General features: G+C 45.0%; 1 protein-coding gene across 1 annotated transcript in view; it reads right to left on the bottom strand.

Annotated features, from left to right (window-relative positions):
• The window catches only part of COL27A1 (collagen type XXVII alpha 1 chain), a 291,443-nt gene that overhangs the window by 116,523 nt on the left and 158,559 nt on the right, over nucleotides 1-16,361 (bottom strand). The window contains exon 28 of the mRNA XM_088465795.1: nucleotides 15,152-15,205. Coding sequence (XP_088321921.1) covers nucleotides 15,152-15,205 — 54 coding nt within the window. The remainder of the gene's footprint in view (nucleotides 1-15,151; nucleotides 15,206-16,361) is intronic.

Consider the following 16,361-nt stretch of genomic DNA (forward strand, 5'->3'; position numbering starts at 1 on the left):
TTAACCTTCCCCTACCCCTCCCTCCCCGCAGTCTAAACCTAACCCCCCCCTCAGCAGCCTAACCCTAACAACCCTCCCCCCATAGTAACTGACCCTCCCTCCAGAGCCTAATGACTACATCCGTCTGCATCAGCCCCTAAGTATTTCCATTTCCCCACAGTGCACCAAGCTTCCACATTTACACTGCAGGAGTCATGTCAAGTTTATATCTCTCTTTGCAGTAGGGAGCGCCTTGTACGTTCACAGCGGCTGTAATAATCCGCCAAAGTGGCGTTACAGCTGCACACATCAAACGGCCCCCCCGCATTGGTCGGTTTAGCGGTGCATCACGTATCATGGCATGCACCTAGAACCGCTCGCCAACACTCTAACACATTCATTTGGCATTGCGCAGAGATCAAGCAGCATTTTGGACCAGTGCTCCACAGTAAGCGTTCCTCGCAGCTCGACGGCGATCCAAGGCGCAATGCGAATTCTCAATCATCACATTGTTAAATTAACGTGTTCGGGTTCAATCTGTATTTAACTCCAACGCCGCTGGACCACTGCAAAAATGCCTGATGTGAAATGAAAGGTGCCCATTATCAATGCCAACATAACGCCGTCCTCTAATTTTCCGTACTTCAAAGTCTGTATGATCAATGACACAAGACCTTCTAGTATTTGCTGCTCCATTAACCTCTTACGTGCCAGAGGGAACAGAACGATTTGCTGCTCCCTAGGCTACGGATGGAAGACATTCCTTGCTGTCTGGAAGCTTGACTTCCCCATCTTTTGTCAATGATCTGCTTGGAGAGATGCTATCTGCTGTGAGGAGCAGTAATCCCCTGGCTGGATGCTATGCTGCTTGGATCAAACTCGCCTCATCCAGACACAAATGCTAGAACAACTCTAATTGAAACCGCTCAAGCCAAAAAAGCATTTACATTCAGCTAGAGAGTCAGCGTATATATGGACGGTCTCTCGCCTCTTATTCATTAATTGTTGGACCAGAGAGGACCTCGGCAATATACAATCTTGCCTGACAAGGTGCTGCTGGCAGTATCCACTACTGCCAGGTATTCCTCCTAGTAAAACTTATGAAGAGCTTCCCTTTTCTAGGAGAAACATTAAAAAGATTATGTAAATGATTACAGATAGGCAGCGCAGTGGCGTAGTGGTTAGCACTGCTTGCTCACAGTCCGGAGGGCACGAGTTCAATTCCTGAGCAAGGCACTGTATGGAGTTTGTATGGGCTCCCTGTTTTTGTGTGGCTTTCCTCCTACACCTCAAAAACATACTGGTAGGTTAATTGGCTTCTGACTAAGGGGTCTATTTACTAAGCAGTGTTAGGAGACAGAGTGAAAAGTGATAAAAAAGTGATAAGGTGCCAGCCAATCAGCTCCCAAATGACATTTTTCAAACACAGCCTGTGAGATGACAGTTGGGAGCTGATTGGCTGGCACCTTATCACTTTTCACTGCTTAGTAAATAGACCCCATAAACACACGTATGTATAATATATATATATATATATATATATATATATATATAAACCCTAGTTTGTGTAAATCCATGCAATAGGGAATACAGGTTGTAAGCTCAAATGGGGCAGGGCCTTGTGTGAATGACTGAAATTTCTGTAAAGTGCTGCGTAATATGTGTGCACATAATAAATAGTGGTTTAATAATGATAATAATATAGATCAGTTCTAAACATGAATAAAAACAATTTTCTGCTACAGATAACATACACAGTACAGCATTTAGGAAGGAATATATGATTCCGCAGGTCACGCAGCTCCGTGACAGAGTGGGGATCTATTTTGAACTACAGCACCCAGCATGCCTTAAAAAGACTCTAATCACATGACAAACTGATTATAACAGACGCAGTGCAGCTACAGATGTGTCCTCATACGCCCAGGCTCAATGCGCCATGCGGTGCGGCATGCCTGGCGCGAGTGACCCTTGCAGAGTGGTGTAGCTTCTTTTTCGACTTGAATGTGCGACAATTGTATATCTGTGTGCCACAGAGTTTGAATCTGTAAAGGAAACGCAACGGAACTTGGTGTGAGAAAAATCCGCGGCTGATGCATCGTAGCACATCGTATACCGATATGGACCTGGTCGCACACAGGCGTGCAAGTGGCGCACATCAAATTAATCAATGCAGTCTCGTAAAGCGGGTTTGTTGCATCGCCTTATGACTAAGACGAACATTTAAGCAAATAAAACAGGACAGTCACCTAATCATAAAGCTGCAATACCACTTAGGGGTATAGTTACTAAAGTGCGTTTTTTTTTAAGTGGAGATGTTGCAACCAATCAGGTTCTAGCTATTATCTTCTAGAAGGTGCTAGATAAATTAGTAGAATCTGATTGGTTGCTATGGGCAACATCTCCACTTCTAGAAACCAGCACTTTAGTAAATATATCCCTTACTCTCTATACTAAATGTAGGTCAGTAGTGAACTGTATTACGTGTCAATATAGATGATCAACTTGTATAAAGTACGTTGATCATCGGTGAGTTGTGCCGTTAGTTTTGCCGCAGGGACGGCCTAGGCTGCGGGTTCACGTTCCCTCCCCTGTGCTTCCATCTAAGGGCCTGCCCACTAAATATAATAGAGTAAAAAAACAAAACAAAAACAATCCCGCTCCTCCGCCGGAAAAAAAAAAAATGACTCACCTGAAACGGCAATGGTCACATATACAGCATTTAGGTGCGCAATTTGCATTAAACGGTGGGGGGTTGCGAAAGGGGCCATATAATATCTAACTGGCTGCTTTCTGTAGAAATTCTGAGGCCTAATGTCTTACCAAAGGAATGACACTACTGTCATCATCATTGCATGTTCAGGCTGATTACATAGATGTTCTGCAAGAGCGCCGAGGCTCCGGTGTCGCTCTGTACACTCCCAAAAACATTAAGCTACGGCCGATGGTGCATTGCATGGAAAGCAGATGAGGAACAGTGCAAAATGGCTCCAGAAATATTTTCTCTTTTTTTTTTTAAATAGATTGCCTCTTTATTTCATATGGGAATCACATTGGTCCTGGGAATGAGAGGCTTTGCAGATGAAATGCCAGGAAGAGTCACTGTTTACATGCCCTGCACTAACAGTAGCCTGGGGAAGTCTGAATTCTGTGAAGCATGACTGGAATGTACTTTGTGACCTCCAGTCAGAGACGTGGCCTGTACGCAGAATTCTCTGCAGGCACAGATGCCAAATGAGTAGTGGGTATGAGTATACTGACTATATCATCATTATTACATTACAACGCACAGCTCCCAAGGAAATATTGCGGGCAAAACACTAGAGCACAAACGGGGCCCCGAGCTCATACTGGGGGTGTGGTCCGCCATATTGGAGTCTTACGCAATCAGATATAGAATAGTATCAGAGTGACAGGAAAGGACTGTGCAGCCTGTTTGTACACAGACGGATATATCAGGAATGCCCAAGAGGTGGCTTTGGACTTTTGGTAACAATGCACCTGTAAAATGGATTTGTTATACCACCTACATAGGAGGCTTACACAATGCAATGGATGGAAAGGAGCTGCTGTCCAATCACCCACATGTGTAACGCAAGAACAAGAGTTAATTAACGCACCTCTTGTATGGTAGAGAACATGCTGCAATACCATTTTTAGAACAGCAGAGGGCAGTAGACCAATTAGTCACTCCACTCTTCTAGGGCAGGCCTTGTCACTTCATTAATAAATTGCATTATGTTAGGGCTTCTGCTTCTCACTCATTTTGTGCATTTATTGGCTGACACTGTTTTGTTCTGGTTTTTATTATGCATGCAAAAAAGTAAATTAAAAAAAAACATTAAAAAAAATATCTATCTATATAATTTTTAAACAGCCCAAAAATAAACCACCATTTAATTTAGGGTGTTTTAAGCAGGATAAAGGGGATGGGATAACTTCCAGCAGAGTGTGACAAGGAAGAGAGCAAGAAGGGTGTTAGGGAAGAGGGTACCAGCAGACAGGAGAAAGTTTTTTTTAATTCCTCCTGCCCATCAAGTTTTTCTTTTTTTATTACATTTTTGTTTTTCAAATTTTATATACTGTCCCCTTTCTCCAATGTAATGGAGAGGGTGTACCGTTGTACGAATAAGCTTGGTGAATTTTGTAATACGTGTGTCTTGACAGTTTCATAATTATTATTCTGTTTGACTATAGTCCATGTTTGTATGTATATGTATGTATGTATGTATGTATGTATGTATGTATGTATGTATGTATGTATGTATGTATGTATGTATGTATGTATGGTATACCCCATGCTTGTCTCAATAATTTCATGTATATGTTCCTCTGATTGTTGCCCTTTTCGGTTGTCTATTGGCTATTTCATGTACAGTATGTATGATATATTGACATGCTTCAATAAAAACATGTTTAAATATAGAAAAAAGGGGAATGGTAAACTACTGCTTTCCCTTCTCAGTATTGGGGGCCATTTCAATGGCAATTTGTCGGCGTTACAATTCCCCTTTGCTACCCATACACACTTGATTCCTTTAAAGCAGCAATGCCTCCACTTAAGGGTTTCACCATCCCCGCTAACTGCAATAATATCAAGGGCATAGAAAGGGGAGCCCCATCATGTTTGGAGAAGCCCTTGTGATCCCCCGTAGAGGTCTGATAACCTGGAGAAGCCCTTGTGATCCCCCAGAGAGGTCTGAACCTGGAGAAGCCCTTGTGATCCCCCAGAGAGGTCTGAACCTGGAGAAGCCCTTGTGATCCCCCAGAGAGGTCTGAACCTGGAGAAGCCCTTGTGATCCCCCGTAGAGGTCTGATAACCTGGAGAAGCCCTTGTGATCCCCCGTAGAGGTCTGATAACCTGGAGAAGCCCTTGTGATCCCCCGTAGAGGTCTGATAAGCTGGAGAAGCCCTTGTGATCCCCCGTAGAGGTCTGATAACCTGGAAAAGCCCTTGTGATCCCCCGTAGAGGTCCGATAACTCTGTGATTAGCGCCTATGATCCTATGATGAAACAGGAAGTGGATCCTTTGTTCCTATAATAGAGGAACGCGTCTGGACAAGCAGCAGCGTTTTAGGAGGGAGACTAGATAAGGTGACAGCGGAGAGAGCGGGAAGTCCCTAAATGCTATAGGGGGACCCTGATCACCTTTCAGATTTCTTGCTTTTGTTTTTACAGTGTCAGAAAAGCCACCAGTTGGGGTACTTCAGATAAACCCATAAACCGGAATTCCTAACTTCCTATTCAGAGCTGGATCATCCATGAGGCGATCTAAGCTCCTGCCTAGGGGCACAGATTTCTCAAACCCATTTATATGTGTTTTGGCAAATGCAAGAATGGGTAGGCAAAGCAGTAGATTGCCTAGGGCACAAGGGCTGCCTCAATCAGTCTCTGGGTTTCAGTTTCACTAAAGAAAGCAAATCTGAGACGGCAAGGAATGGAACTTCCACAGGTACTCATGCTAATGCATTGTCCTTCCCCTCTAGGAGGGCACACGGAGAAACATCTGAATTTTCTACATTGCACAAGACTGTCAGCAATGAGACAGCAATGACACACGGCTTTGGCAACACTTTCCCTAAATGACCCCCAAGTAAATTACTTGGATAATAGAATTTCACGGCTGATCCAGGACAAAATCCACAATGGCCTTTGAAGTGCCTAATGAAAAATCCCAAGATAATATATTTAAAGAATAGTATGCATCTCAGCCTTGCTAATTAGCTGTTATTATTTACTTCAATATAACTGTAGTTCTTTTACGCACAGGTGCTCTGCCCGATTGAGCTGACGATCTATAATAACAGAGTGATTTGTCCAAGATTAGAAGGGGCTAAAACTGGGACTTGATGCTGGACCTTGTGGCGTTATTGTCATGCAGTAAGTTACGACGGAGTTACCCCTTATTGTCATCAGATAGAGGGCACTATTGTGTCATCGGCATAAAATAGAAGGTTAAATATTTGAGTGGGGATCAAAAATAATTAAACATAATTTAAATTATTTAAAAAAGCCGATACCTTTAATAGCTAACTATAGTGTAAATCATTGCAGAGATGATATGGTCCATTGTGAGCCTGCAATGATTTCCACAATAATTATGCTTTAAGAATTAAATTACCTTTTTTAGATTTATTTTCCAACCATGCCCCATTTATACAATGAAAAGGCAGAGGCGATGATTTACTGACTGCAGCAAATGTACCCTTAGCAACCAATCAGCAAGTAGCATTGCTTGAGATACGGTAAGTTAGACAATGAAAGCAAACTTCTGATTGGTTGTTGTAGGATACAACCACGTCATTTTGTTGCTTCGGTTATGGACTAGTGTTACTGATATAAGAAAAAAAAAAAGAAAAGCCTGACGGACAGGTAAGCCGGATGCTCAGGGCGCCCGCCTTATGCTAAATTCAACCTTTTAATAATCAAAAAAGGTTTACTCTATTGATTTTTGCCCTAGTCCAACTGGGACGTTTAGCAAACCATCTAAAGAGAACTAGTGGGGAGGTATTACCCATAGGAACCAATCAGAGTATAGCTATCATTTTATAGAATGTAGATAAATGCTAGCTAGAATCTGATTGGTTGATATGCACCAAATATCCTTTTGTTCACTTTCGAAGCTTTGTGTCCCCCCCATATAGTTTCATGCTTCTGCATTTACTAAACATTTCCAACAGTTCTCTACTATAGCCCAGCAGATGTCTATGTTCTGCCAGGATTGGGAATGGTAAATAACACAGACGTTCCCTGCACAGGTGACTAGGTATATTGTGATTCACTTCTGAATCATTTTCTCACAAGGGAGTTAAACATTGTAGTGTGTACATCATGACACAAGACAGTTTCCAGACAGCGTCTCCTGAATGGTAACTCAGTGCATCATCCACTCCGCGGTCTCCCAGTTGCTGGGCTAACAAACCTGGTTCAACTTAGGGAATCTACAGAGGAGTATGGTTTGCAAAGTGTCGCTCCTACACCCAACTCCAAAATAAACCTGATGTACAAAATATAAAACGTAATTAAACGATTTATTTCCACCTGGGGCTCGTCGACAACCCAAAATTACTTCTCCAATAAATAGGAACTCGTTTAGACGAATAAGCCTGGGTGTGTTTTCGTGCACAGTAGCCCTTGTGGTCCGGTCACCCGATGCAGAGATGTAAACAGATCGCGGCCACAGAACGTGGGACGCGCATCCAGGACGTTGCTAAATGTGTTCAGAGCCTGGAATAGGCTTCAGCGAAGTGTGGGAGGCATGGACGGAGCCTTCAGCTCTTAGCGTAATCAGCAGAGATTGTGTTACAGCATTTCTGCTGATCCCAGGCACGGAGGCTTTTTCTTTTTTTTAGTATTTCCACTGTAATTTAGTCAGTACTATCCTCTGGTTTTCTGCCAGACAGAGATTCACCAAAAGCAACAGAAGCTACAACTCTATTTATAGCGGTGAATTTAGGATGAGTCATGGAAAGAAAAGTATGAAGGGTCCAGAGCAAGTTTTTATTAGTTTTGGGGGTCTATTCCAGGGCTGGTAAAGTTTTGGACTCAAGCAGTGGAGGCCACGGACCGTCGATAACTGCTCACGATTTTGGGGACTCCAGTTCAGCAAATGGATTGCACCTCGAAACTGAGTCACAACTCGCACTCTTGGGTTCAATTACTTACATGTTATATGTTGTGTCAATGTGCACTAACTCACAGCAATCTGCTTCTATGGGTCTAGTACAAGTTAAAAAACACAGACTTCAGGTGGCAAATTAATACCCTCCTCTACCCACCACCTTAGGCTGGCAGAACCTTGGTGCAGGCTGGTTAATGCTCAGTTCCCTGGCTAAGCAAAGGTAAGTGGGATTTAAAGTAGTGTTGCGAGAATGGCTGAGAACCTGCCTAATCAGATAGCTCAACACAACACAGGTGTCAGAGGACATGAGTTTCACACTTCCTCCTGGCCACCTATCTGCATTACTAGTTACCACTGAGCATGTGTCAGGGGAGTGGGTATCTATCCAAAAACAAGGGTCCCAGAAACTGGGAAGCGGTGGGGGGTGGCACTGTTGATCTTGTGTGACAGAAGCACTGGTGAAGTGCTAAATGGAGCTTTATTGGAGTTTTGGGCTTTATGAAAAAGTCAAATAATGGGTCCTGGGGATGTGGATGTGAAGAGAAAGGAGGACTCCATCCACAGGGCCGTTTCAGGTCTTGAGCCTTTCAGCCTGAGAGCAGACTGATTAGTGATTGCACCTGGAAGAGGCTCATATAAGCTTGTCAGGGTTTGGCACAGGGTCTCGTATATGGGGAGAGCAGGCAGGCTTGTTCAGAGACACTGTGTTATACTTATTGTAAGTACTGTGCATATGCCTATGTTTGTGGTGAGGGCAATAGACCCTACCATTTTTGAGAGAGATAATCTGTTGTTTAGTTAGTGCCCAGAAGGGCTAGGATTTATTTTTATTATTTCTGTTTTTATACTGCACAATAAAAACTAGCTGGGCTAGCCTGCACAAAAATCTGGACTGGTGTGCTGTTTCCTGGCTGCTGTGTGTTTGGAGGTGTCCATCTACCCCAGGAGAGGGACCTCCTACCCCGATCTTATTACACTTGCTATTTTATTTATTATTATTTATTTATTATCAGTTATTTATATAGCGCACACATATTCCGCAGCGCTTTACAGAGAATATTTGGCCATTCACATCAGTTATTATTGCCCAGAAATATTAGACAACTGTTTCATATCGATCACGCCAATTAAATAATTTAAACACTTAAATAACTTATTACGGCTGTTCATTATTGCAGAAGGACGAGCTTAGGCTATCCAAGCTTGCGTGGAACTATAAGTAACAGCATGCCTTTGGTTATAGCTAAAGAATATAGGATTGCCGGTTATTTAGTCCTACTACCGAATTTAAACACATTCTTCCGACCTCAATGAAGCATTGTCCCCATATTTGCCTCTGACAGGCAGTCCAGCCGGGGTGGTGACAGCCTGCTGTCTGATGACCAGAATAGATCTGTAATTCTACTACTGAGGATGCCTCTTGTCGTATTATGACAGGCTGAGCAGCAGGAAACAATTGGAATAGTTAGAAAGAAAAAACAAAACTTTACAGGATGAAGTATTAACCCTTCATTCCTAATTTTCCATACAGATCAGGCCTACAGTTTGCCGCTTGCAAACACACATATGATGAGAGTTTTTTTTTCAAGAATTTTAATTATTGGACTAATGATATTCCAGTGGTAAATAGGCTGAGAGGAATGCAAAATTTGATGATGTCTCTAATGGTGCATACACACAGGACCTCATTCAGAGGCGCTCGCAAAAAGCGAGCGCTTGCTCTGCATGAGGGCAGCCGCTTTTTTTCTTTAAAACCGGCCTCCTGGCCGCTCGCTAAGCTGTGCGTGACCACCCACAGCTTTTGCGAGCGGCTAGGTGATGGTCGCGATTATCGCTACCATCGGGCTTGCGACGAGACCCTTGTGGTAGGGTCTCATCTGCCGCAAGCCCCAGTGAGCTTCCTGCTCAAATAGAGCAGGAAGCTCACTACTGACATCACGAGTGACGTCAGTAGGGGTGCCCACAAACGGCAGGCGTTCCTTCAGGAACACCTCCGTTTGTCCAGCCACCCCCCCCCCCCCCCATCCCCGCTTACAAAACGGGACGGGCTGTCGATCAACATCGACAGCCGCCCTGTTTGTAGCGAGCCCCGGAGAGCGTGAATTTCTTACTCGCTACAAGGCTTGCACACGCGCGGCACGTGCGCAGTGTCCCACCATCGACCCGCTTGCAAGCGGGTCTGAATGAGGGCCACAGTCAGATGAACGATGAACGATTTTAACGATTGAACTATTAATGAAATCGTCAAAATCTGACTGCAAACATAGACTATGTCAGATATCGTTATCTGACATGCGGGGATGCGCATCGTTCATCGTTGCAAGCCCACATGTCAGATTTTCTTTCAGATATGGCCGATTTTTAAAATCGTTATCGTTCATATCTGACAACAAATCTGACCGTGTGTATGCACCATAAGAAAGACAGGAGATCCCAATTTAAATATGTGCTAATGGACATTCATTTCTATAGACAAAATGTGTTGTCCTCTAAAGGTGCATATCCATTACGCGATCTTACTGAGCGATTGCACGATTACGACATCGCTCAGTAATCTGCCGCAAATAAAGCATTTAAATGTCAAAAACGACCAGCGATGCGCGCGACCGCTGGTCGTTTTTGACATCCATCATTGCCCGAACATGCTGGTCAACCTGACGACGTCGTCAGGTTGCCCATGTTCGGGATCAATCGTTCAGTGTAGGCACTGCACCCCTAGGGAGACGACAGCATGATTACGATGTCGTAATCGTGTCGTCGTCCCAGGATCTTGTAATGGATACCCACCAGGAGGTCGGCCAGTCCTATCTTTTCTGTTTGTCGTATTACAGCACAAACTGATTACAATTGTGAGCAAAGGACAAAGCAGATCTGCGTAGAATCTATGGGTCATGAAGAAGTTCTGACTGGATAAGAGATAGGATAATAAACAATGGAGCAGGGAATCTTTGACTATGACCTAGTAAATGAAAGGTGCCTGAAGGTGATGATAATACTAATAAATGGCTTATTAACAAACTGTTCTCTCATAAGTTATTCCTTATTGACATAGGGGGAAGTGCATCAAACCTTTGAGAGAGATAAAGTAAAGAAGTTGTCCATGGCAACCAATTTGCTTCTAACGGTCATTTTAAAGACTGTGCTAGATAAATGACAGTTAGAAGATGACTGGTTGTTTTGAGCAACTTCTCCACTTTATCTCTCCAAGTTTTGATACATCTCCCCCCTGTAGGTTCTCTAGCATCACTTATGGATTATTTTACGTTACGCAGCACACTATGAACTCCTTCCGGAGGCGGCATTCTCCTCCCCGCCTGGAAGGAGGTCCGACGGGAGAAGTCGCTGATGACGCGCGGGCACCGGCATAGCGGGTACACACTGGCCGCAGTGCCTGATATATGACGTCCGATCCCCCGGTTCGGACAACATATCATCTAGTGTGTACCCACCATTACCATGTAAACGGGGTTCTTGGGGAATCCCAATTATTTGCTTCCTATGTAGTGCATAAGGCATTATGAGACATGTGAAAATAAGTAAAAACCTGTATTTCACCAGGAGAAAAAAAACTCAGTGGCAAAAATGGGAATCGGACTGTAGATTTGTCATGTTACGATTATGGCATGATATTAAACCCAGCCATCAATATAATATCAAAAGGATATTTACCCATCACTCCTCATTGGGGCATTCGTTTATCCCTATTGCCTGGTATGAATTACTGAAGACATTGATATTTACAAAGATGTATTCCTATGTTCTGTAGAGAATGTCTTGTGCAGGTTTAAGTTGCCTGAAGACTTCCAGACACAGGAGAATTAATCTGACAGAAATCTCACACTGGGCCAGCCTCTGAACTGATGCTTGGCTATGGCTCTGCCAATTTTCGTGGTATGCTTTGATCAGATTATGAAACGAGAGCGCGAATGATGGACGCTACCTGAATCGGAGCCATCCAACTGGTGTCAACAGGGCTCAAAAGGCAGTTCAAAGCCGGTTTTACATCCTCCAAGCTAAAGCAGGATAATGGGCATAACAGCTGCAAAACTGAGCCATCGGAATGCTCCAGGTGAGGCTGTGCATCACAAAACTCTCAGGTGCCAGGAGAATACCCCTTGTATGAGGTGTTCCTCACATCTGTGTGTGCTTGCCTTTAAAATTCACCGGAAGCCGCCATTTTGAAGCATTAACCAGAATTCATGTGATTGCAGATTCAGCTCCTCTACAGAGTCACTAGTTATTTGGTATGGAGGCATAGCTTCTGGTAAACGGGGGCATGTGGCTTCCCGCCAAGAAAAAAAAACAATACAGAAATGTAAGCAACTATAATACAATGTTGGAGGAAGTGATGAGGTGGACACTATACTAATTGGGTACGTAGTTTGACCATACGGTACAGTGACCTTATTAGGCAGAGATGGAAGATGCACGCTAGGCCCAGGAACCACACGGCGTCATTCCACAGCAGATTCCTACTCACACATGACGGGAGAGGCTGACAACCGTAGCGAGGTGAAATAAAGAGTCTCAGCTGTGGTTGTACTTATCTGCTTAAATATGGCACCTGAGGGTCTAGTCAGCGCGATGTAAAATGGGGTAACAGTGCTCTAATCTGACAGACACTGGCTCAGATAGTCTCCATTTTAAGACCCTTTTAAAGCATGGTCTCCCTTCATGTGGTTGCAGGCTAAAGTTTTTTTGAAGTATATGTTAAACTAAAATAAACCCTATTTGTTTTACATTGATCTTTACTAGCAGAACGCTTCTCTTGCACTTGTAATGTGCCCATAAAACATTGAATCACTGAATCTCCTGAGGTTTTTCTGAACCACAGCCAAAAGCATACTTAAAGGGGAATTTGCGCTAAAAAAAGATCCTCTAGCTCGGGTTGGACCCCACTGCATTATCTTTACTTAGCCCCCGAACACAGTGATTATTGCATATAAACTCTCCAGAGTGGTTTCACTGCCCTTATTCTTCTCATGATGCCCCAGTGAGAATACCTCCAACTGGCTTAGGGGGAGATTTATCAAAGCTTGGAAAGAGATAAAGTGGAGAAAAAGTACCAACCAATCAGCTCCAGTCATCTTTCAAACACAGCCTGTAACATGGCAGCTAGAAGCTGATTGGTTGGTACTTAATCTCTCTCCAAGATTTTATAAATCTCCCCTAGTTCTTTGAACTTGGACAAAGAATATTACAGCGGTCTTCAGTTTCTAGTGAATGACTTCTCATATATATAAGTTATGCCTCAACAAAAACTACGGTCTTCACGCATACACCCCCTGACATTTCAACAGTGTCTTCCTTCCCTAAACAACACCCTTAATTTGCCACACGGCACCCGCTCACCCTAGTGATTTGGTAGACGCCCACCAACTTCCTGCGAGTCTGGACAAACTTGGCGACTTACAGGACGGCGGGACAGTCCCCTCAAACCATGGCTGCAAGGATGTATGTTCCACCATATGAAGGTGAAGTTTGCACTCTAATGAATATGAGCTCTGTAACTGTGTGAGAGACACTACTGATGGAACACGGGCCCTGATTCAGAGCCAGACGCTCTGACAGAGCGCTCGCTCTGAATCAGGGCGTCTTTTTTTTTTATTATTTATGGAGCGACCTCCAGGCCGCTCACATTGCTGTGGGTTGCTGCCCATAGCTAATGTGAGCGGACAGGATGATGGTCGCGATGGTCAAGACCATCGCGACCATCGGGCTTGCGACGAGACCCTTGTGGGTAGGGTCTCGTGGCCGCAAGCCCCAGAGAGCATTCAGCTCTAACAGAGCCGAAAGCTCTCCCACTGACATCACTTGTGATGTCAGTGGGGCTGCCCCCAGACGGTAGGCGTTCTCATGGGAACGCTTCCGTCTGGGCAGCCACTCCCCCGGCCCGAACACCAAAGGGGGCATGCTGTCACTCAACATCGACAGCACGCCCCCTTTGGTGCGAGCCCTGGAGCAACGGAGTGCCCATCGCTATCCCAGTCTTGCGCATGTACATGACGGAGCCGGCTCCGTCGTGCGCATGTGCTCTGGGCCACCATAGACGCGGTTGCGAGCGCTCAGCGCTTGCGACCGGGTCTGAATCAGGCCCACAGAGAATACAGAAAATGGTCTGTAAAGTCAATATATGGTGAAACTGTAGTAAATAACAATTCTGGCTGAATGAATGGCCAGCTATACACTGACCATCTGGACCAGATACTCGCAGCGGGTCACAAATCTTGTACTGTAGACATTACAATGGTGTATAAACTGTATGTGTCATCTACACATTGTGGCGGTACGAAGTTTGTGGCTAAAACGGGACTATAAATATTATTGGGGCATAAGGCACAAAAGGGCCTGATTCAGATCCTTTCGCTAGGCTGCGTTCGCACGTAGCCTGCCGATGTTTGCAATGTGCGCATGCGAATGCGAACCAGTCTATGCGATCACGAAGCAATCGTCCCATGTACATAGACGCCTCGCTAGACTGAGTGACATGACGAGCCGTTTGTGGGTGGTGACAGGGTATGGTGGATGGAAACGGGAGAGTGGTGGTGCGAATGCAGGCGTGTCTGAGCGTGTTAACGCCGTTTCAGAGGCGTGCATAATTAAGATGCAGCGTCATAGTACATGTCACATGGTTGAATTACACACTGCAGCACTCGCAGCAGGGTATGGTCAGCCACAAGTGCTGCGTACGGTTCCGATGGTACTCGATGTTACCGATTGTTGCATACACTTCCTGGATATGATGTGTATCACTAAGGAAAAGTGGACGTGTTAAGACAGGCTGGTGGTGGTCTAAATACACACCGCGATCGCACGGCAAGACATAGTGGCCGTGCTAACGCCTTGCCGTGTGATTGCGGGATCTGCATCTTTGGCAGCTGATGACTGCATGCGAACGCATCTAGCGAGCGGGTCTGAATCAGGCCCAAAGTGCCTAATGCCTCAGGCTGTCTCTTGTTCAGGAAGAACACTGGTTCAGAAACGCACAGTGTGTCAGAAATCTCTGCCAGTGGTAGACGGGACAGGATAGGATATATACAGGGTAGTTTGTGGGCTACTGTGCATCTACAAGGCTTTAAAATGTCCTTTTTCATTGGTATCGCACTAAAATGTTAAGCTGTCAATTCTCCAAGCCGCCCCCACTTGCCAGTAATCCCCTAGGCCTCATCTGTGCCAGACCGTCCAGACGCAAGCTGTCGTTTCTGCAGATTTGGGTTTAATTTCTCTGTTTTTCTGATCACAAGTTTTACCAAAAGTTGCTAAAGTGTGCAGTGATGAGTCAGCTGTGGACAGTGGGGGTGGTGGTGGGAAAGAGCTGACATGTCTGTGGTCTACGCTGTTTTTACACTTTAATAAAGTCATTACCAAGAAACAGAAACCCCAACAACTGGAGTTTTCTGGATGAAAAATAGGGACACTAACAAAGAATCTCCCACGACTACATACAAATGAGGGCTGGACGCCGCAGGCCTCACACGACAGGACGACCGCTGCAAACCTACAGCGGCGTATGTACGCGTAACATATGCTGCAAATTCCAGTTGCACTTACCCTGCGGCCTTTTGGACCCCGTATGCCCTGCGACCCACGTGATCCAAGCAAACCCTGTGATGAAAAGACATACAAGGTATAAATATATTACAGTGGTAACTTAGCAACAAGGTGCTTTTAAAGAACTTCCTCACAAATTCATCCCAATGTATGAAGGACTTCAGACTCTGCGGAGGAAGACCATTGGTTCTGGGCAAGTATATTAGTTATGGCGAAAGTAAAAGGTGCACGACATGATTTATTGGGTAATTGAAGCATGGCACGGTGGCAAGCATATGCTATAGTTTTCAAATATCTCTGATTAAAGGCTACAGGCAAGGGGGAAGACGTAGAGTCACAGGCAAAGGGGAAGCCTGTGACTCTACACGTTTCCCAATGCCTAGGACAGTGTTGGCTAACCTTGACACTCCAGCTGTTGTGGAACTATATATCCCAGCATGCCCTGCCACAGTTTTAGCATGCCCTAATAGCAAAACTGTAGCAGTGCATGCTGGGTTATGTAGTTCCATAACAGCTGGAGTGTCAAGGTTAGCCAACACTGGCCTAAGACGAGGGTGGTCCACTCGCATAGGGATCAATGATCCCAAAGCCTGATGTATTATCAGTGCGCTATGAATATAGGGCCCGTTTCAGAGATGGGCGCTAATGCGATCGCAGCTACGATTTTGCGAGGAATGCAGCTGCGAAAATAGGCTAATGGTGTCAGAGCTTACCCGAGCATAAGGGCGCCCAGCGCTGCCTTCTCATATGTGTACCACGTCGCACATCGAGCGGCCATCTTTCCCTTTGTGCAAACACTGCAGCTGTCCTGGCACACGGAGAGCTCTCATTGTGCGTTTGTAATCGCAATGGCTAATTTATGCACGCCCATGTAACGGCGTTGAAACGGTGAGACACACCTGCATTTTTCTGACCACACTCCGCCCCGTTACCTTCCCCCAAGCACTGACTACCCATCACTCACTTTGCAAATTGGTTCGCAGAGCGTGCGTAATCGCAAGACAATCGCCACAGCTTATAGGCATGCGCAATGGCAAACAATCGTTCGATATGTGTAAAAACCGCATTAGCGTCCCGCTCTAAATCAGTCCCATAGTCAGCACATTAACATAGCATATACTTCAGCATGACTGTGTCAATACCCCAAAAAGCTCCTGACATTACCTCAGACTTATCAGTTAATTTGCAAGGACCTAAGATGGCCGCACAT

This window comes from Taudactylus pleione, unplaced genomic scaffold (genome assembly GCF_031769625.1).
Source record: "Taudactylus pleione unplaced genomic scaffold, aTauple2 ptg000003l, whole genome shotgun sequence".
Classification (NCBI taxonomy): domain Eukaryota; kingdom Metazoa; phylum Chordata; class Amphibia; order Anura; family Myobatrachidae; genus Taudactylus; species Taudactylus pleione.